This window comes from Neoarius graeffei, chromosome 5, assembly GCF_027579695.1.
Source record: "Neoarius graeffei isolate fNeoGra1 chromosome 5, fNeoGra1.pri, whole genome shotgun sequence".
In the NCBI taxonomy this organism is placed as follows: domain Eukaryota; kingdom Metazoa; phylum Chordata; class Actinopteri; order Siluriformes; family Ariidae; genus Neoarius; species Neoarius graeffei.
Genome location: NC_083573.1, coordinates 32,551,363 through 32,574,608, shown reverse-complemented (window position 1 = coordinate 32,574,608; position 23,246 = coordinate 32,551,363). Strand labels below are relative to the sequence as shown.

The following is a 23,246-nucleotide window of genomic DNA, read 5'->3' as shown; positions in this document are numbered from 1 at the left end:
GCTTTTTCTGAGGTCCTCAGAAATCTCCTTTGTTCCTGCCATGATACACTTCCACAAACATGTTTTGTGAAGATCAGACTTTGATAGATCCCTGTTCTTTAAATAAAACAGGGTGCCCACTCACACCTGATTGTCATCCCATTGATTGAAAACACCGGACTCTAATTTCACCTTCAAATTAACTGCTAATCCGAGAGGTTCACATACTTTTGCCACTCACAGATATGTAATATTGGACCATTTTCCTCAATAAATAAATGACCAAGTATAATATTTTTGTCTCATTTGTTTAACTGGGTTCTCTTTATCTACTTTTAGGACTTGTGTGAAAATCTGATGATGTTTTCGGTCATATTTATGCAGAAATATGGAAAATTCTAAAGGGTTCACAAACTTTCAAGTACCACTGTATAACCTGTACAATTCAATTGAAAAACAAAAATCTGTTAGGGAGAAAAACATAAAAAATAAAACCGTACAATAAGCTGGTTGCATAAGTGTGCACACCCTTAAACTAATACTTTGTTGAAGCACCTTTTGATTTAATTACAGCATTCAGTCTTTTTGAATCATTTTTAACGGGGTGTGTACACTTTTTATATCCACTGTATATAATCCAGGACAGGGTGGTGCGATATAGCCCGATGCCAAGCAGATACCATAACAGCACGTCCTGTATTGTTTTGTTTTATTCCTCTTATACCACAGCAGTTTGCCACCAATTACAAATTTTTATTTATTCATGAACAGCGTTCCTGCTTGGTTCTGAAAAATATCCTCCACTTTTTTCCTTAAACTAGATAGAACTTGACGCCAGCAGCGTCGATGGGGATGCCTCCGCCCGGTAGACTACACGCCTTATTAAGTTGTGATTTGGGGATGGACATTTGATCTCAGTAATCTTGACCTGGTGAAATTACTTGTATTGGCCTTGGAGATATTGTGTTCACAAGGTTTTCGGACAGACAATTGACCTCGCAGTGACTTTGACCTTAGACCTTTTGATCTCAAAATCTAATCAGTTCATGTTTGTCCCAAAGCGCACAAATGGTGAAAGTTTGGTGAAATTCCTTTCATTAGCCTTTGAGATATCGCGTTCACAGGGTTGCAGGACGGACAGACGGACAACCCGAAAACATAATGCGTCCTGCACCTTACGGTGGCGGAGGCATAAAAATCAAGTCGAAGAAATATTCTTCACTTTTTCTTTATTTTTTCTTCACTTAGTCCTGTATTTTTTCTTAGTTACCGTCTTATCATGGATGCAAACGGCACACCTTTTGGCGGATGCCGCCTTTTTCACGGCTGTCTGGGGGACTTGTGTGAATCGCGCAGATCTGATGAGTTTTTTTTTTTTGAGGGGGGGGGGGCGTTGGAGTGTCTGATTATAATTTCATTAAAGTAAATTCTGTATTAAAATTACTAAATAAGACTTCCGGTCTGGCAGCCATGAGGTAGACAGCACACTATCGGAGCTCCCCGATCATCAAGAAAACGCCGTTATTTTTTTGAGGGATTGTTTCTTATTAACAGGACAAGTTAAAAAGGCGTTTATAATATGCCCAAACCAAAACAAAAAAGCGTATCACAGACGAGGGAAAGAGCTCAAACAACCGAGGACGAGTCAGTCGAGGACGACACACCCGGCCTTCCTGACATGGCGGAGCAACAGGTGGATGCAGACACGGCTAGCCTGCAGATGATATTGCAAGAGCTGAGAGAATTTCGGCGTGAAAATGTAGATACTCTTCGAGAGATACGAGAAGACATTAAGGCAACTAACAACAGAGTCGAAGAAGCCGAAATGCGAATTTCAGAGACAGAGGAAAGAGTGCAGGGGCTGGAAGAAGCTACGATGGAGCTGCTAAAGCTACAGGCTAAGCTGGAGGACAGGCTAACGGACCAGGAGGGGAGAGCAAGACGGGAGAATATAAGAATCCACGGCATAGAGGAGGGGTCCGAGAGCAACTCCACATCGATGATAACATTCGTGGAAAATCTGCTGAGGGAGAAGCTGGAGCTGCCCCCCACCCATGACCTGAAGATTGAACGTGCGCATCGCGCACTGGGACCGAAGCCCCCGGCTCAATCTCCCCCGAGATCTATAGTCGCTAAATTCTCCAGCAGCAAAACTAAAGAAGAAATTCTGAAGTTGGTATGGCAGAAAAAAGGTTTTCTGTATAAGGAAAGAAGAGTTTTTGTGGACCACGACTATGCACCGGAGACCCTCAAGAAGCCCCGGGAATACGCAGAAGCGAAGAAGGTGCTGCGGGAAAACAACACATGGTTCCAGACGCCTTTCCCAGCCAGATTAAGGGTGTTCTACGAGGGTGAGACGTGCCTGTACAACTCTGCTGAGGAAGCTACGACGGACATGGTGAAGAGAGGTTTGCCAGTGACGATATTTAAACCACCGGTGAGCTGGGCTGATAGAGTGAAGGACCTGATGTGGCGCAAAGTCCGGTCTCCGGGGAGAGCGGAGCAGCAACCTGAGACGACGCAGGATGGTTTTAAAAAGAGACTGGACGTTTTCAGGCGGTCTCACCGCTGATCTTGTTGCGCCTTAGAGCGGTTTCCCCACGGTAAGGATACATAGTAGTAGTGGCAGTGAAACGAACAATTAATTAACCGCTACTTTAAGACGTGTTTGGGACAGTTTAATGACATTAATAATACAACATGTGTGATCGGGGAAGCTCCGACTAAGCTAAAACATGGAACATTTTGAAAACTTAAAGGAGGGCCCTCCACAACTGGAGATGATTGGAGACTTTCCCTCCGAGCCGGCAAAACATCCCGGCTCCTTCAGGGTCACAAACGAGACCTCAAATCAGGAAGTTCAACTTGAGTCACTGGTTAAATGTCTTAAGTTCATGTTTTCTTGGGACTGTTCAAGTCACGTTCTTTTTTCTGTTCGTGTTCTTATAGTGTTTGAGTGGAGGGGGGGTAGTAAGATTAAGAGACACATAATTTATAATGGAAAGTCCAAAAGTTCCACTTAGGTTGGCCTCTTATAATGTGAAGGGTGTACTTAATCCAGTTAAAAGAAGTAAAATTCTGGGCAAAATGAAAAAAGACAAGGTAGATGTAATATTCCTGCAAGAGACACATTTAACTGAATCCGAGCATGCTAAACTTAAAAGGCAGGGCTTTAATCAAGTTTATTCATCGTCCTATAAAACAGGACATAGAAGGGGAGTGGCAACACTGATAGCGAAAAGAGTAATTTTTGAAAAGATATCAGAAACCACGGACAAAGAGGGAAGGTATAGCATGCTTGTAGGAAAATTAGAAGGGTCAGAAGTCACTCTCTTAAATGTTTATGTACCCCCAGGTGCAACATGGGAGTTCTATAGACAAGTATTTGATCTCATGATTACAAAAGCCCAGGGAATGGTGATCTGTGGTGGTGACTTTAACTTGAGATTGAATCCAAAGTGGGATGTGTCAAGATCCACTCAGACTAACACAGTAAGCAAAAAGGTGAGAAAGATGATGAGTGAAATGGGCATTTGTGACGTATGGAGGGAGTTTAATCCTACAACTAGAGACTACACCTTTTATTCCCCACCACATAAAACGTACTCAAGGATTGATTATTTCTTCATGTACAGCAAAGACATTGGTGTTGTAAAGTCTTGTAAAATTGGAATAATGGACCTCTCGGACCACAGCCCGGTTTATCTAGATTTAAACTTTAAAAATAACAAAAACTGTTTTTCCTGGAGACTTAATTTAAATGTACTTAAAGGGAAAATGAAGAAAGAACTTCAGGAGGAAATTCGGTTGTACCTGTCAGAAAATGATAATGGGGAAGTGTCCCCACTTATGGTATGGGATGCAGGTAAAGCTGTCTTGAGAGGGAAAATCATTGTGAAACTGGCCCTACAAAAGAGGCTTAGACAGGAGAAACTGAATAAACTAGAAAAAGAGTTAGAAAATTTGGAGAAAAAACACAAAAAAGATGTCCAAATGGATATTACGCAGAAAATTAAGGAAATTAAAAATCAAATCAAAGAAATTTACGAGGTAGAAATTCAGAAGAAACTAACCTTTTTGAAACAGAGTTATTATGAAGTAGGTAATAAGTCAGCCAAAATTCTGGCTTATAAATTTAAAAAACAACAAGCAGAGAGGGTAGTATATAAAATCAAAGACCCAACCACCAAACAAATAAAACTTGACTTTCAGGACATTCATAGTTGCTTTGAAAAATATTATAAAAATTTATACACCCGGATGGTCAGTAAGGGGAATAAGACACCTGAATCTCTGCTTGCGTCACTCAATCTCCCCACAATTACAGAAGACCAGAACAAAGTCCTATTGGCCAATGTGACTATCGAAGAACTCCAAAAGGCAATCTCTAGACTAAAACCTAATAAGTCCCCAGGCTCCGATGGGTTTACAGCGGAGTGGTATAAGACTTTCTGTGACTCATTATCACCTTTACTACTGAGGACATTCAATTGGGTCATTAAAAATGGAGAGATGCCTCCATCTTGGAGGGAGGCAATTATTACTGTAATACCGAAAGATGGTAAAGATAAGACAGATTGTTCTAGTTATCGACCAATTAGCTTGCTAAACCAGGATTATAAACTATTCACATCAATTTTAGCAAAACGCTTGGAAATCATACTTCCAGATATTATTCAATTAGATCAAACGGGGTTCATTAAGCAGAGGCAAACCCAGGACAATGTCAGGAGGACATTGCATGTTATCAACCATATAAACCAAGACAAATTAGAGGCTGTTCTGCTGGGGCTAGACGCAGAGAAGGCTTTTGACTCTGTCGACTGGTCATTCCTATATAAGACACTAGAGAGATTCCAGTTTCACAATGATTTTGTTAAAGTAATACAAGCCCTATACTATAAACCAACAGCTAAAATTCGAATTAATGGAGGATTATCAAATAGTTTTGAATTAGAAAGGGGATGTCGACAGGGCTGCCCTATATCTCCGCTCTTATTTGCCATCTTTATAGAGCCCTTGAGTCAATGGATAAGGCAGAATGAGAAGATTAAGGGAATCATGGTGTCGCATGAAGAACACAAAATTGCCCTGTTCGCTGATGATATTTTGATATACTTGGGGCAGCCATCCTCCTCTTTTCCAGAATTACTCACAACCCTGAAGGAATATGGCTTACTATCAGGTTATAAACTTAATACTCACAAATCACAAATTTTGACATTCAGGTATTCACCTAGCCATACCATCAGAGAGGAATTTAAAGTCAATTGGGAATCCAAATCAATTAAATATCTAGGTGTGAATATCCCAAAACACCTGAACATGATCATATCAGAGAACTATGACATACTATTTTCCAAAATTAAATCTGACCTGACCAGGTGGAATCTAATCCCCTTCTTAGGATTAGGACAAAGAGTGGAAGCGATAAAAATGAACCTGTTGCCCAGATTACTGTATCTGTTCCAAAACATACCAGTCGAGCTCCCAAAGGGGAAATTTCAAGAATTAGACAAATTAATATCACGATTCATTTGGCAGGGGAAGAAGCCAAGAATTCGCTATAAAACTCTCCAACTAGCAACGGACAAAGGAGGCCTTGCTCTCCCGAATATTAAAAATTATCATCAAGCGGTTCAGATAAAAATTTTGGTTAACATTTGCAACCCTTCCTATAAAGCAAAGTGGAAAGACATAGAATGTCAGATATCTAGCGACATCCCAATACAAGCAATTATAGGGGATAGTGGACTGATTAATTGTTTAAAAGAGGTAAACCCATGGATTAAAATGTCAATGAGGATTTGGCACAGGGTAATCAATGAAAATAAGGCTAAAGAACCTTAGTGGATCATAAAATGGATAGGATATGACATAGATTTTGTACCAAACAGGATGGATGCTAGATTTAAACAGTGGGCTGACAAAGGGCTAGCAAAATACAGTGACCTTTTTGAGGGGGGCAAACTGCGACAGTTCCAGGATCTTAAAAATCGATTTAGTTTAATAAATCAAGATTTTTATAGATTTTTGCAAGTTAGACATTATGTAGATAATATAACGAAAAAGGAAGAAGTACGACAAACTAACTTGGGATTACTGAAGATATTTCTACTCAGCTACAGATCGGACCCTGGACGCGGTAACATATCAAAGATATATAAGGTGTTGCAAGAACTAGAAGGAGGAGACACTGCATATATAAAGGAGAAATGGGAGAAGGAGAGCAACATTACGATGCAGATGGAAACATGGGGAAAAATTATGTTACAGAAGTGGAAGAGTACATTCTCTCTGTCCTGGAGAGAATTTGGGTGGAAAAATGTTGTCAGGTTTTTTAGAGTTCCAGCACAAAGGACTTCTCTGGGAAGAAATACAGCCTGCTGGAGATCCTGTGGCGAGAGCAAGGCAACGCATTATCACGTGTTTTGGGATTGTCCGGTCATTACAAAATACTGGGAAGAAATTAAATCGAACATGGAGGAAATCATGAAAATAGTGATTCCATCAGGGTTTGAGACCTTATACTTAGGGCTAAGACCGGACTCTGTGAAGGGACCTGAAAACAGATATTATAATATTTTATATAATATAAGTATAGTATAAGTATAATATTTTATTATTAGCAAGTACAAAAGCAATCACAAGGAAATGGTTGGTAAAAGATTCCCCTACAATTGAAGATTGGATCAAAGTGGTAAAGGATATTTTCACGATGGAGAAGCTAACATTCATTTTGAGGCTGGAACAAGAAAAGTTTGAAAGTTATTGGAAAGTTTGGATCAACTATCTAACAAATGATAGGCAGGAAGTTTAAAGTGACAACCCCATACCCCCCTCCTCCTCTTGGTTCTTAGTTCTTGACTACACTCATTTGGTTCTGGTTTCAGTTTCTGGTGTAGTTATTACATTATTATTATATGTGCTACACATGTATGCAGCAAGCTATCTTTGTTTTATTTTAATGATTATCACAATTGTTATTATTTGAGTTATTTAAACTTTTGTCATTGCTGTTATTAACACCCCTTGATGGATTATTGTCCATACTACTCCCCATATAACATGGTTATTAGTGTTACTTTGTCACAGTATAATTTTTTTTTTTTGGATACTTGAGATGTTTAGAAATTTAGAGGGGTGCTGGGTTAGGGAACGTAGGTGCTTTTGTAATGATTTTTTTTTCTTTTTTTTTTTTTTTTTCTTTTTTTTTTTTGAATTTTGAATATCTTTGTAACCTATTTGTTTTTTATATATGTTTCAAGCAATAGACCTGAAGAGGTATACATGTATGAGCTCTCATTTTTTCCAATAAAAAGTTTAATAATAAAAAAAATTACTAAATAAGCAAATGCCGTTACAGTCCATGAAACATAGGAAGTATAAGTATGAGAAGAAAACAGTAAATCAGAAAGCTGCGCACGTAAAGCCAATTACGTAACTTACGTTGGACTGATGGAAATCCTTGCGCGGAAATCCTTCACTGAAGTGCAGCCAGCAGCAGATAATGGCGCGCAGCCAATTGGCTTTACGTGCGCAGCTTTCTGATTTACTGTTTTCTTCTCATACTTATACTTCCTATGTTTCATGGACTGTAACGGCATTTGCTTATTGAGTAATTTTAATGCAGAATTTACTTTGATGAAATTATAATCAGACACTCCAACGCCCCCCCCCCCCCCCCCCCCCAAAAAAAAACCTCATTGGATCTGCACGATTCACACAAGTCCCCCAGACAGCCGTGAAAAAGGCGGCATCCGCCAAAAGGCGCACCGTTTGCATCCATGCTTATGAAAGTGGACTTAATACAGGTTTATACCAACCAAACTGGCACAATTCAAATATTTGTACAGATCCAGCTAGGCCTCTCCGTTACATATAACATTTAGGCTCCACTCCAGACTCCTAATAAGAAAGACTTGGGTTTGGTTACCCTGTGCATCATCAAGCTCAAATAAACCTCTTTAGTTTGAGCTTCTCATCTCATTATCTGTAGCCGCTTTATCCTTCTACAGGGTCGCAGGCAAGCTGGAGCCTATCCCAGCTGACTATGGGCGAAAGGCAGGGTACACCCTGGACAAGTCGCCAGGTCATCACAGTGCTGACACATAGACACAGACAACCATTCACACTCACATTCACACCTACGGTCAATTTAGAGTCACCAGTTAACCTAACCTGCATGTCTTTGGACTGTGGGGGAAACCGGAGCACCCAGAGGAAACCCACGCGGACACGGGGAGAACATGCAAACTCCACACAGAAAGGCCGTCGCCGGCCACGGGGCTTGAACCCGGACCTTCTTGCTGTGAGGCGACAGCGCTAACCACTACACCACCGTGCCGCCCTAGTTTGAGCTTGCTGAAGGATATTTTAGCAAGGAATTATTCAAAAGAGGAATTATGACTCCCTTTAGTCTCAACACAAAACTTGATTTACAATTGAACAGAGTCGAGAAGAATCTTGGACCAACCAACAGTGAAGGAATCCAAATTTCCCGTCGATTTACGAACCGAATACAGAATGACACGGCGTTTTTATCCCCCGCTGGCTGAAAAGGCCCGAAGGGGGATTATGTGGTGGCAATTTCCATCCATCTATCTGTCTGTCCATCCGTCCCAGGAAGGGTGCCCACCTTCACCAAACTTGGCAGGATTCTTTGTTATATGTTGGTAATACGTATATTGCAATTTAGTTAAAGTGTACCTGTAGTGAATTTCAAAAGATCATGTATGATACCAGTGGTTCCGTCATGTAACGTTCGTCATAAGCTCTTGTCAAGTACGCACGAGTTTTAAGTCACTGCTCCAACAGTCAGGCATGGTCAGCGACATGTTGCCTCCTTCATGAGCTGCTCCGGCACCGGTAGTGACGCACAGTTATCAGTTTGTCCAATTGCAAATCTACTTGCACATAATGACATGAAATAATAGATACAGTGGGGCAAAAAAGTATTTAGTCAGTCACCAATTGTGCAAGTTCTCCCACTTAAAAAGATGAGAGAGGCCTGTAATTTTCATCATAGGTACACTTCAACTATGAGAGACAGAATGGGGGGAAAGACTCCAGAAAATCACATTTGTCTGATTTTTAAATAATTTATTTGCAAATTATGGTGGAAAATAAGTATTTGGTCAATAACAAAAGTTCATCTCAATACTTTGTTATATACCCTTTGTTGGCAGTGACAGAGGTCAAACGTTTTTCTGTAAGTCTTCACAAGGTTTTCACACACTGTTGCTGGTATTTTGGCCCATTCCTCCATGCAGAGCTCCTCTAGAGCAGTGATGTTTTGGGGCTGTCGCTGGGCAACACGGACTTTCAACTCCCTCCAAAGATTTTCTATGGGGTTGAGATCTGGAGACTGGCTAGGCCACTCCAGGACCTTGAAATGCTTCTTACGAAGCCACTCCTTCGTTGCCTGGGCGGTGTGTTTGGGATCATTGTCATGCTGAAAGACCCAGCCACGTTTCATCTTCAATGCCCTTGCTGATGGAAGGAGGTTTTCACTCAAAATCTCACAATACATGGCCCCATTCATTCTTTCCTTTACACGGATCAGTCGTCCTGGTCCTTTTGCAGAAAAACAGCCCCAAAGCATGATGTTTCCACCCCCATGCCTCACAGTAGGTATGGTGTTCTTTGGATGCAACTCAGCATTCTTTCTCCTCCAAACATGACAAGTTGAGTTTTTACCAAAAAGTTGTATTTTGGTTTCATCTGACCATATGACATTCTCCCAATCCTCTTCTAGATCATCCAAATGCTCTCTAGCAAACTTCAGACGGGCCTGGACATGTACTGGCTTAAGCAGGGGGACACGTCTGGCACTGCAGGATTTAAGTCCCTGGCGGTGTAGTGTGTTACTGATGGTAGCCTTTGTTACTTTGGTCTCAGCTCTCTGCAGGTCATTCACTAGGTCCCCCCATGTGGTTCTGGGATTTTTGCTCACCATTCGTGTGATCATTTTGACCCCACGGGGTGAGATCTTGCGTGGCGCCCCAGATCGAGGGAGATTATCAGTGGTTTTGTATGTCTTCCATTTTCTAATAATTGCTCCCACAGTTGATTTCTTCACACCAAGCTGCTTACCTATTGCAGATTCAGTCTTCCCAGCCTGGTGCAGGTCTACAATTTTGTTTCTGGTGTCCTTTGACAGCTCTTTGGTCTTGGCCATAGTGGAGTTTGGAGTGTGACTGTTTGAGGTTGTGGACAGGTGTCTTTTATACTGATAACGAGTTCAAACAGGTGCCATTAATACAGGTAACGAGTGGAGGACAGAGGAGCCTCTTAAAGAAGAAGTTACAGGTCTGTGAGAGCCAGAAATCTTGCTTGTTTGTAGGTGACCAAATACTTATTTTACCGAGGAATTTACCAATTAATTCATTAAAAATCCTACAATGTGATTTCCTGGATTCTTTCCCCCATTCTGTCTCTCATAGTTGAAGTGTACCTATGATGAAAATTACAGGCCTCTCTCATCTTTTTAAGTGGGAGAACTTGCACAATTGGTGGCTGACTAAATACTTTTTTGCCCCACTGTATGTGCCATAAAATAAAGATCTATTACAAGTATTAGATCTACAGTGGGGCAAAAAAGTATTTAGTCAGCCACCAATTGTGCAAGTTCTCCCACTTAAAAAGATGAGAGAGACCTGTAATGGTACACTTCAACTATGAGAGACAGAATGGGGGGAAAGAATCCAGGAAATCACATTGTAGGATTTTTAATGAATTAATTGGTAAATTCCTCTGTAAAATAAGTATTTGGTCACCTACAAACAAGCAAGATTTCTGGCTCTCACAGACCTGTAACTTCTTCTTTAAGAGGCTCCTCTGTCCTCCACTCGTTACCTGTATTAATGGCACCTGTTTGAACTCGTTATCAGTATAAAAGACACCTGTCCACAACCTCAAACAGTCACACTCCAAACTCCACTATGGCCAAGACCAAAGAGCTGTCAAAGGACACTAGAAACAAAATTGTAGACCTGCACCAGGCTGGGAAGACTGAATCTGCAATAGGTAAGCAGCTTGGTGTGAAGAAATCAACTGTGGGAGCAATTATTAGAAAATGGAAGACATACAAAACCACTGATAATCTCCCTCGATCTGGGGCTCCACGCAAGATCTCACCCCGTGGGGTCAAAATGATCACAAGAACGGTGAGCAAAAATCCCAGAACCACACGGGGGGACCTAGTGAATGACCTGCAGAGAGCTGGGACCAAAGTAACAAAGGCTACCATCAGTAACACACTACGCCGCCAGGGATTCAAATCCTGCAGTGCCAGACGTGTCCCCCTGCTTAAGCCAGTACATGTCCAGGCCCATCTGAAGTTTGCTAGAGAGCATTTGGATGATCCAGAAGAGGATTAGGAGAATGTCATATGGTCAGATGAAACCAAAATAGAACTTTTTGGTAAAAACTCAACTTGTCGTGTTTGGAGGAGAAAGAATGCCGAGTTGCATCCAAAGAACACCATACCTACTGTGAAGCATGGGGGTGGAAACATCATGCTTTGGGACTGTTTTTCTGCAAAGGGACCAGGACAACTGATCCGTGTAAAGGATAGAATGAATGGGGCCATGTATTGTGAGATTTTGAGTGAAAACCTCCTTCCATCAGCAAGGGCATTGAAGGTGAAACGTGGCTGGGTCTTTCAGCATGACAATGATCCCAAACACACCGCCCAGGCAACGAAGGAGTAGCTTCGTAAGAAGCATTTCAAGGTCCTGGAGTGGCCTAGCCAGTCTCCAGATCTCAACCCCATAGAAAATCTTTGGAGGGAGTTGAAAGTCCGTGTTGCCCAGCGACAGCCCCAAAACATCACTGCTCTAGAGGAGATCTGCATGGAGGAATGGGCCAAAATATCAGCAACAGTGTGTGAAAAGCTTGTGAAGACTTACAGAAAACGTTTGACCTCTGTCATTGCCAACAAAGGGTATATAACAAAGTATTGAGATGAACTTTTGTTATTGACCAAATACTTATTTTCCACCATCATTTGCAAATAAATTCTTTAAAAATCAGACAGTGTGATTTTCTGGATTTTTTTTTTCTCATTTTGTCTCTCATAGTTGAGGTATACCTATGATGAAAATTACAGGCCTCTCTCATCTTTTTAACTGGGAGAACTTGCACAATTGGTGACTGACTAAATACTTTTTTGCCCCACTGTATATTTATTCAACATGTTCTGAAGTTACTCAACCGGGGAATGTCAGCTCCCCTTCAGGTGCCGGTCCTCGGAGGTACCTGCGGATCATGCCGTCAGTGAAGGCCATTTCCAAGGACAGTTTGTGAAGGACATACTCGTGCGGATTCAGGGTGGACGTAATGCAGCCGTCAAAGCAGTCTGCAATGAGTTCATGTTCTTGACAACAGTAGGACTTCATGTCAGTTCTTATGACAGAGCACTACCCACATCGACACCATGGAGTGGTAGCCATTTTGGATCTACCGTCACGCACATCTCTTGCAGCAGTTTCCTCATCCGAATCACTAGAATGCGATGACTCACTGTCCTCACAAGCCTCCTCCCTCTCTGGCTCGAATAGATAACCATTGACACTCATTTCATCAAAGTTGCTAGCCATGTTTTGCTTCTTTAACACCTCCTTTCACCTCGAATCTCAATCTACAGAACACTGCTTGTTTACTCGCACCCGATAACCCAGAATCAACAACTGTACGTCACTTCCGGCCAGCAGTAGCTGCTCCCCATTGGTTCCGCCCCCGCGGGTAATTCACAGAATAAAATTGTCCACAAAAGTGCTTTTACGGTGTTTTTTTTTTTTTTTTTTTTTGACTGAATGTGCAAGTCTTTTGTCTATAAGTAATACATAAAGCACGATTAATGTTGTAAGCATGACCAGTACCGGTACACTTTAACTTGGGTCACAGTTTACCAGAGTTACATTTGGAGTTCCGTCTGTCTGTCCATCCGTCTGTATCTCCATCCATTTGAAACACCATTTTTCTCAGCAACCACAAATTGTAGCCACTTGGTACAAAGCTTCAGCTTGGGGTTCTATACCATGAATACCGTTTTCAGGTGTGTCCCACTTTGACTTCCTGTTTACTGACCGAATGCATTTACGGAACAGGTACAGTTGCGGTCAGAAGTTTACATACAGTGACATGAATGTCATGGCAATATTTGGGCTTTCAGTAATTTCTTTGAACTGTTCGTTTTCTGTGGCAGAATGATTGTACATTGTACAGTGTACATCTTTAATTAAAAAACACTAGAATTTGGTGCACAAGTTTTAATTTTCTTTGGGTTTTCTGAAATCAACACAGGGTCAAAAATATCCATACAGCACACCTAATATTTGGGTAAAATGTCTCTTCGCAAGCTTCATCTTGACCAAACATTTTTGTTTACCATGAACAAGCTTCTGGCAGAATTCTGGTTGGATATTTCACGACTCTTCATGGTAGAATTGGTAGAGTTCAGTCAATCTTTTTTTTTTTCTTGGCATGGACTCGACTTATAAGCACAGTCCATATATTTTCAATAGGGTTGAAGTCAGGACTTGTTTTAAGCTTAATGTTAGCCTGCTTTATCCTCCACAACCAGCTCTGATGCGTGTTTGGGTTCATTGTCCTGTTGCAAGTCCCAAGTCGTGTTCAAGTTTCTGATGGTTTATGCTGAAGAATTCTGAGGTAGTCCTCCTTCTTCATTATTCCATCCACTTTGTGCAATGAACTGGCAGCAAAACAGCCCCAGAGCATGATGATCCTACCACCACCAGCTGGTACAGTGTCCCTCTGTACATGGTGGTCATTGTGGCCAAATAACTCAATCTTTGTCTCATCTGACCACACAGCTTTCCTCCAGAAGGCTTTTTCTTTGTCTGTGTGGTCAGCTTCAAACTTTACTTAAGCTTGAAGGTGTCGATTTTGGAGCAGGGGGTTATTTCTTGGATAGCAGCCTCTTAGTCCATGGTGATCTGAACTGTAGACAGTGATCCATCAGTTTCCAGTTCATGGCAGGGCTGTGCCATGGTGGTTCCCAGGTTGTTCCTGACCATCCAAACCAATTTCCTTTCAGCTGAGGGTGACAGTTTGGGTTTTCTTGAAGCAAAGTGGCTTGGCAAAGTGACTACACCTCACAATAACTTGGATACAATTGTTTGAACTGATCTTGGAATTTGCAGTTGTTTAGAAATGGCTCCAAGAGACATTCCGGAGTTGTGTACATCTGCTATCCTCTTTCTCAGATCTGCACTGAGCTCCTTGGACTTTCCCATTTTACTGTATGTTGGTCAATCCAATGAGTGCTGTAAACAAACCCTTTTTATGAAGGCACAGAGACGCTACCAGCTGTAGTCAATCATGATCACGAACAGGAAGTTAAGAGATCTCGGCCTTGGCAAGATAAGAGACAATTTGGAAGTTTCAGCACCTCTGAATTAATAATCGAAGTGAGCGTATGTAAACTTTTGACCCTGTATGTATAATTTTGACCCTGTGTTGGTTTCAGAAAACCCAAAGAAAATTAAAACTTGTGCACCAAATTCTAGTGTTGTTTTTTTAATTAAAGATGTACGCTGTACAATCATTCTGCCACAGAAAAAGAACAGTTCAAAGAAATTACTGAAAGCCCAAATATTGCCATGACATTCATATCCAAGATGACATTCATGTCACTGTATGTAAACTTCCGACCACAATTGTAGTGTGGATTTACAAAATTTTCATAACACTTTTCTCAGCAACTACAAATCACACCTGCTTGATATTTGGTACCAAGTTTCAGCTTGGGGTTCTATACCGTGTATACCGTTTTCAGGTCTGTCGCACATCGACTTCCTGTTTACCGACTGAATGTATTTATGAAACATACAGGGTGGATTTTGACGCTATTTCAAGAAGCAAAATGCTGTTTCAGAATGCCAGTTTCCCAGGATGCTATTTGAAATCCCTGGGGAGAGACACGGCTCTTTACTGACTTGTTTCAGGGTTCATTATTTGTTGAAGTCAACATTCATAATAAGTGTCCTATTCCTTCGATCGCTCGCATTCTGATCCAAGCGAGAGCGGGGGGATACGTAAGTGAGCAGTAGCTTACAATTTATCTTGTTCTTTATGAAATAAAAGCATGTCTTTTAACAGGTTTATTATTAGCCTTTGGTTATGTGGAATATCCACAACACAGGTCCCTATTAATGAGCTGACAGTTTCTGACGTCAGATTTGTGAATCCAGGAGCACTGTGGTTTTAATTGTGCAGTATGTGTGTGTCTTCTACAGGCCTGTCTGAAGAGGAGCTGGAAACACAAGCATTCCTCAGTCCATCTCAGCTGTTCAAACGTGAGTCATTTACATTCATCTCAGGCGATTGGACCACAAATGGACAGCAAAAGTGTCCTTGTGATCTGATCACTCGGACCACTCGTGGAAGGGGTTCGTGAAGCTGCATGGCATTTCCTGTGTTCAAGGCAATGCGTTATGACAAATTGGGACCGTTTAGTCACTGCTGCTGTGAGATTTGTGGTTTTAACTCTGAATTTAGCTCCTTTTTTGTCATTATATAAATTAAATCTGTATATAATTGAGCACTGCGTGTTACTGGATGTCAGTGGGCTATTTGTGTCAGTGAATTGGTCTAGTTATTCTTATTCACAGCATGTAGTAGTATGAGAATTTCAGCACCATGGCGAAATATACACGATATACCCAAAAGTATGTGGACACCTGACTCACAAAGTTGAAAACACGCAATTGTATAGGATGTTTTTGTATACTGTAGCATTGAGTTCCCCCCACGAGCACTAAATATAAGGGGCTTAGCATGAACACTAAACCTGTTCCAGCATGACCGTGCCCCTGTGCACAAAGCGAGGGCCATGAAAACATGGTTTGCCAACGGGGAAGCCATAAGTTTAGAGAAGCAGCTTTGGGACAAAAAGGTCACGGGTTCAAGTCCCTGGATCAGCAGGAATAGTGACACTGAAGTGCTCTTGAGCTCACCCCCAATTGCTCCCCAGGCTGCTCTGGGTATGTTGGACATCACTATAGATAAGAGCGTCTGATAAATGCATGTAATGTAATGCCAGGGTTGGAGTGGAAGAACTCGAGTGGTCTACACAGACAGAGCCCTGACCTCAAGCCCACTGAAGAGTGGAGGCTATTCCATAGACATATAAACATAGACACTGCATTGAGCTGGTGGCCCGTTGCTGGGATACGTCAGAGTGTCCGCCATATTGGATGTGGCAAATCTTCCCCGTAAACCAATGCAAGTAAATGGACTGAACTTCATAAAGCCCCTTTCTACAATAATATTTAACTCGATGCCTTTTATTCACCCATTAAGACACACACGTATATATTTGGGAAACAAACAGGCATCAAAACAACACATAACTTTTAATGTGATGGTTATAAATAGTGTGCGAAATACCCTGTACACTGCAAACTAGCGACAGATACGTGATAGATAGCTCAGGGAAGCTAATCAGTCAGCATACCGTAGCAAGCTACCAAAACCTGAGGCCACAATAACCAACCTACAAGACTGAATATGATAAATGATGGAAATAGTGGAAAAACTGGAAATAGTGAATGAAAATAAAAATGTACTGTTTTATTTATTGAGTCACCACACAGACCTACTCTCGTTGAATAAAGTGAGCTGAATGACCGCCAAGCTGAGTTCGGCCAGGTTCTAACGTCATACCAAAACAAAATACATCACTGATCCCTTCACATTTAGAAAGGTTAAAAACATTCATCATACGTTCAGAAATGTTCATCGTAGTGTGGCACTGTATTATCTAATTCTCACTGCTTATAACTCTACACCTACCCGGTGGAGATGAGCTGGGAAACTGAAGACTGAAGGAACAGCTCCCTCTCTGATCCTGACTGTCTGACCTGTTCTGTCAAAATCCTCCGTTCTGAAGTGTTCACTGCAGAGCATGGATGACGGAGTAGCAGAAAACCCTTCCCGTCACACAGCTGTCTCCCACTGCTTTTTCATGTCTTTATTTTTGGGAAACCTACATAGTATGTGAAAAGTTAGCTAAGCAACTAACAACAATCAGCGTAGTTATAGTTACGAAGGAAATACTTCGTTGTTTGGAGATAGGTTTCACCGAGCGGCTATTATGCGTGAGACTTCATATTAGCCACAAAGTCAGAAAAATCTGTTCGTAAAATTACGTTATAATGACCAAATACAATGAAAAGTATTTTTCCAGTCTCACCTGTGAAAGGTAATCCCATGTGATCTCGTTTGGACGGTAAACCTGTTGGTACAGTTAAACGCAGCACATGAATGAGGCATCTTTATTCTCGGCTACTGTCTAGACGCTATACCAGAGATGGTTGAAGAATCACCACTTTGCCACATCCAATATGGCGGCGAGGATGACGTATGATTCTATGCAGAAGGCGGCGTCTATGTTTATATGTCTCTGGGCTATTCTAGCTGCAAAGGTGGGACTAGCTCCATATGAATGGGAGGTTCAACATAGCACAGATGGGCGTGATGATCAGGTGTCCATATACTTCTGGATATATAGTGTGTTTAAGGTGGTTTAATACCACTTCGTTAGAAAATACTGTATGATCTTACGCTTGAATATTGCAATACAGTATAGATTAGATTAGATAAAACGTTATTGATCCCTTTGGGAGGGTTCCCTCAGGGAAATTAAGATTCCAGCAGCATCATTACAGGTAAACAGAGAAAAGAAATAGAGGAAAACTTCTAGATAAATTAAAATAAAGATAAATTAAAATAAATTAAGTATGTATTTACATGTACAAATATAAAAAGAATAAGATACGGGGAAGAGAGGAAGGGGAGGAAGGGGGGGAAGGGGGGGGCAGCAGGAGAGATACTGCACATTATATTGCACATTGTCCGGTATTGCTTATTGTTAGGCTAGGCTACTGCTCCTTCCCGTCCTCTGTCCTCCTGTTCCCCCTCCTCCCCCCCAGAGAGGAGTTGTACAGTCTGATGGCGTGAGGGACAAAGGAGTTTTTGAGTCTGTTCGTCCTGCACTTGGGAAGGAGCATTCTGTCACTGAACAGGCTCCTCTGGTTGCTGATGACGGTGTGCAGAGGGTGACTGGCATCGTCCATGATGTTCAATAGTTTGTCCATAGACCTCTTCTCTGCCACCGTCACCAGAGAGTCCAGCTTCACGCCGACCACAGAGCCGGCCCGCCTGATCAGTTTGTCCAGCCTGGATGTGTCCTTCTTGGATGTGCTGCCCCCCCCAGCACACCACGGTGTAAAACAGGACACTGGCGACCACAGACTGATAGAACATCCACAGGAGTTTCCTGCAGATGTTAAAGGACCGCAGCCTCCTCAGGAAGTACAGCCTGCTCTGTCCCTTCCTGTATAAGTGTTTGGTGTTGCAAGTCCAGTCCAGCTTGCTGTCCAGCCACAGTGATGGTCTTGATGTTTGGGTATAGGGTTTGGAAGGGGCAGGTTTTGAGTGTCACAGCAAATTAGACAGCTCTGATAAAGGAAACCGTAGAACCCGATGTGTAAATCTTTAATTTATTGCTTGCCAAAATCAGAGATTTTTGCAAGTATGTTGATCTGTCCGTTTGTTTGTTTGTTTGTTTGTTTGTTTGGTGCTCTAGCATCATCATTTCTTTACCAATCTTCACCAAAATGCACAAGACATCTCACTAGGGTCACACAAAGACATGATTAGTTTTTGGTGGGTGAAGGTTAAAGGTCAAGGTCAAATCTTGTAAAAACACCCAATCGGTCATAACGTTTGAACCAGCGTTTGTATCGAGATGGAACTGGTGGCGTCGGAAAGCATTTTTGAATCCCTTTCGAGCGCACCATTGACGTTTTGTGCTCGAGTGACGTCATCTTGAGGTCGAAAAATGAGGTCAAATTTGGCGGGATTTAACAGATTTGACCTTAACCTCAAAAACACATCAATTTGATATCGATATTCTGACCATGAATGAGCATTCTGGGCCTAATTCTAAGGTCATATGCAAAATATGGGGTCCAAAGGTCAAGGTCACAGTACTGGTTTTTAGTGCCAACATTTCAAGTGCGTTGAACTCAGAATTTGATAATTTTTTTTTTGTTGTTGTTGTAGGTTCTCCATTAAACCCCTTTTTGATCGATAAAATAAAATCTTGAGTGAACTTGATAATGACGTCGCAAAAAATCACGTCATATTCCATCGAATTCCCATTATAATCATTCTGTCTGTCCGTCCGTCTGTCCGACACACTTTGAGGGAAACTACTTTGTGAACACCATAACTACGAAAAGGAACAATGGTACAGCCTAGTGAGTGATACCAATGGATTCGGGGAACATTGTAGTTGTGCACCCATATGAGACATTTGACCTTGACCTAAATATGACCTGGTTTGAACGTCTCGAAAAACACTTAAAATATCATGAAAATCGAGCTGATGGGTACTACTTTGTGAACACCATAATTACCAGAATAAACAAGGGTACAGCCTAGTGAGTGGCACCAGTGGACTCGAGGGAACATTTGTAGTGTGGGACATTTGACCTTGACCCAATGATGACCATGTTTGGAGGTCACGAAAATCAACTTGACAGGTACTACTTTGTGAATACCATACTGTCTGAAGGAACGATGGTGAATGATGGCAATGGACTCAGGAGATGTCGTAGTTGTGCCGTAGACCAGCCATTACCTGTTTTGATTGCCGGGCGTAACCTGCCCATATTGTTGCCCTGCGCAACGTACAGTGGTGCTTGAAAGTTTGTAGAAAATTCTAAAGGGTTCACATTTCTGCATAAATATGACCTAAAACATCATCAGGTTTTCACACAAGTCCTAAAAGTAGATAAAGAGAACCCAGTTAAACAAATGAGACAAAAATATTATACTTGGTCATTTATTTATTGAGGGAAATGATCCAATATTACATATCTGTGAGTGGGAAAAGTATGTGAACCTTTGCTTTCAGTATCTGGTGTGACCCCCTTGTGCAGCAATAACTGCAACTAAACATTTCCAGTAACTGTTGATCAGTCCTGCACACCGGCTTGGAGGAATTTTAGCCCGTTCCTCCGTACAGAACAGCTTCAACTCTGGGATGTTGGTGGGTTTCCTCAAATGAACTGCTCGCTTCAGGTCCTTCCACAACATTTCGATTGGATTAAGGTCAGGACTTTGACTTGGCCATTCCAAAACATTACCTTTATTCTTCTTTAACCATTCTTTGGTAGAACGACTTGTGTGCTTAGGGTCATTGTCTTGCTGCATGACCCATCTTCTCTTGAGATTCAGTTCATGGACAGATGTCCTGACATTTTCCTTTAGAATTCGCTGGTATAATTCAGAATTCATTGCTGCATCAACGATGGCAAGCCGTCCTGGCCCAGATGCAGCAAAACAGGCCCAAACCATGATACTACCACCACCATGTTTCACAGATGGGATAAGGTTCTTATGCTGGAATGCAGTGTTTTCCTTTCTCCAAACATAACGCTTCTCATTTAAACCAAAAAGTTCTATTTTGGTCTCATCTGTCCACAAAATATTTTTTCAATAGCCTTCTGGCTTGTCCACGTGATCTTTAGCTAAGTGCAGACAAGCAGCAATGTTCTTTTTGGAGAGCAGTGGCTTTCTCCTTGCAGCCCTGCCATGCACACCATTGTTGTTCAGTGTTCTCCTGATGGTGGACTCATGAACATTAGCCAATGTGAGAGAGGCCTTCAGTTGCTCAGAAGTTACCCTGGGGTCCTTTGTGACCTCACCGACTATTACACGCCTTGCTCTTGGAGTGATCTTTGTTGGTCGACCACTCCTGGGGAGGGTAACAATGGTCTTGAATTTCCTCCATTTGTACACAATCTGTCTGACTGTGGATTGGTGGAGTCCAAACTCTTTAGAGATGGTTTTGTAACCTTTTCCAGCCTGATGAGCATCAACAACTCTTTTTCTGAGGTCCTCAGAAATCTCCTTTGTTCGTGCCATGATACACTTCCACAAACGTGTTGTGAAGATCAGCCTGATTGTCATCCCTGATTGTCATCCCATTGATTGAAAACACCTGACTCTAATTTCACCTTCAAACTAACTGCTAATCCTAGAGGTTCACATACTTTTGCCACTCATAGATATGTAATATTGGATTGTTTTCCTCAATAAATAAATGACCAAGTATAATATTCTGGGTTCTCTTTTGGCCCTTTTCCACTACCCTTTTTCAGCTCACTTCAGCTCGCTTCAGCTCACTTCAGCCCGACACGGCTCGCGTTTCGACTACCAAAAACCAGCACGACTCAGCTCGCTTCAGCCCTGCTTAGCCCCTAAAACTCGCACCGTTTTGAAGTAGGGCTGAAGCGAGCCAAACCGAGCCGAGTGAGGCTGGGGGCGTGAGCAGACACTCCCCTGTGCACTGATTGGTGAGGAGGAGTGTCCTCACATGCCCACACACGCCCCATGAGCACGCTGGGATCTGTAAACACCGCAAACCCGGAAGAAGAAGAATTACGAATCACGAGAATTTCTGAAGCCTTATGCGCCTCGCCTCATCTATACGCTCTTGCCAGTATCTGTCCGCGTTGTCGGTGACAACAAGCCACAGCACCAAGACCAGCAACACTAACGACTCCATGTCCTCCATGTTTATTGTTTACTATTCGGGTCGTGAGACTGCCGCTTAAAAGATCACTGATGTCACTGTTTGCGCTGCTTAACGACATCACCTGACGTCCACCCACTTTCGCTAACTCCACCCAATGTGTCCACCCACTTCCAGCCAGCACGGTTCAGCGCGGTTGTAGTCGAAATGCAACTCCAACAGCCCAACTCAGCTCGACTCAGCACGGCACGGCTCAGCCCGACTCAGCCGCGTTTGTAGTGGAAAAGCGGCATTTATCTACTTTTAGGACTTGTGTGAAAATCTGATGATGTTTTAGGTCATATTTATGCAGAAGTATAGAAAATTCTAAAGGGTTCACAAACTTTCAAGCACCACTGTAGCTCCTTGTCTGTCTTTCTTTGATGATTTGATCTGGAGAGGTCAGCGAGTGTAAAACAGTGCTGTTAACACAATAGCTCCTGAACCGCTGGTCCAATTAACTTCAAATTTTCTTTCAGGAAAGATTCTTTCACAGAACCGTAAACTCCCTATTGATTTTGGGCATTGATCAATCAGAACTGAATGATCTGTGATTTTGGGTTTTCTGAAGTCAACACGGGCTCAAAAATATACATACAGGCCAATATTTCCATGACCTTCATGCATGTGTACAGGATGTAAACTTCTGCCTACAGCTGTAAGTAAACTTGGCGTGATGTCACACAGGTGAGAATCAGCACGCGTTCAACCCACCTCCTCTCGGGCTACAGCTGACGCTCGACCATGCCGCCACTGCCAAAGGAATGTTTTGACAGAATTTTTAGATCATGTATATACTTCGAATCTCAGTCTGACTCGGTCTTTCTCACTCCTTCAGGGCCGGTTCTCCCCTCTCTCCTCCACCCTTCTGTCTCTCCTGGTGGTATCAGTCACACGGATGATGACTTTGCTGTGGCTGAAACTCAGTCCTTTGTATGTGATGCCGCTCGAGCTGATGCTACGCTAGATGAGACGCCTGAATCGCTGGATGGCCCTGAATCTCGGCACTCAGACAGAGCCTCATCTTTCCAGCTGGGCCTTTCAGACGATGGCCGTCAGCTGCCAGAACCTGAAGAGCATGAGCGGGAACCTGCAGAGGAGGACTGGCAGCTGCAGGCGACTCAGTTATACGGTAACTACAACTATCCTCTCATTCAGCTAGCAAGGAAAACAGTACCTAAGCCTTATTCGTTTGCTGTGTGTTTTTAACCTTCACATAATGTCCAATCATGTACTTAGTAACAAGTAATTAGAGCACGATGCATTTGTAGACGCATGCTCATTTACTCTGGCGCTTTTTAACTTCAGTGAATTGCAGACTGTTAATTCAAACATTTGGACATGACTGTATATACCATATAGTATACGTATTATTATACAAACAGGACACTTTTTCAATAGAATAAAAACACGTATTCTATTCCCTTCTAGCAGGTTCGATTCATTTGGTTTGATAGCATGCAATATTGTTAGCATATCACTTATCCTATGTGTATTACATCACTCTGCCCAATGGAGAATGAGCGTTGAATATGGTTTACGATGTTGCATGGTTGTCAAGACAACATGACGTCACACGTCGGAAATTTAAAACTTCCGCGCTAGTGAGTGACTGTGACAATTTGTAAACAAACATGGCCGCCAGGTTTGCTTT

At 42.2% G+C, this 23,246-nt stretch overlaps 1 protein-coding gene across 2 annotated transcripts in view; it reads left to right on the top strand.

Annotated features, from left to right (window-relative positions):
- mdc1 (mediator of DNA damage checkpoint 1) overlaps positions 1 to 23,246 on the top strand; it is a 70,662-nt gene that overhangs the window by 27,541 nt on the left and 19,875 nt on the right. For both annotated transcript variants that reach the window (XM_060921561.1, XM_060921560.1), the window contains exons 6-7: positions 15,243 to 15,302; positions 22,431 to 22,724. In XM_060921561.1, the coding sequence (XP_060777544.1) occupies positions 15,243 to 15,302; positions 22,431 to 22,724 (354 nt within the window). The remainder of the gene's footprint in view (positions 1 to 15,242; positions 15,303 to 22,430; positions 22,725 to 23,246) is intronic.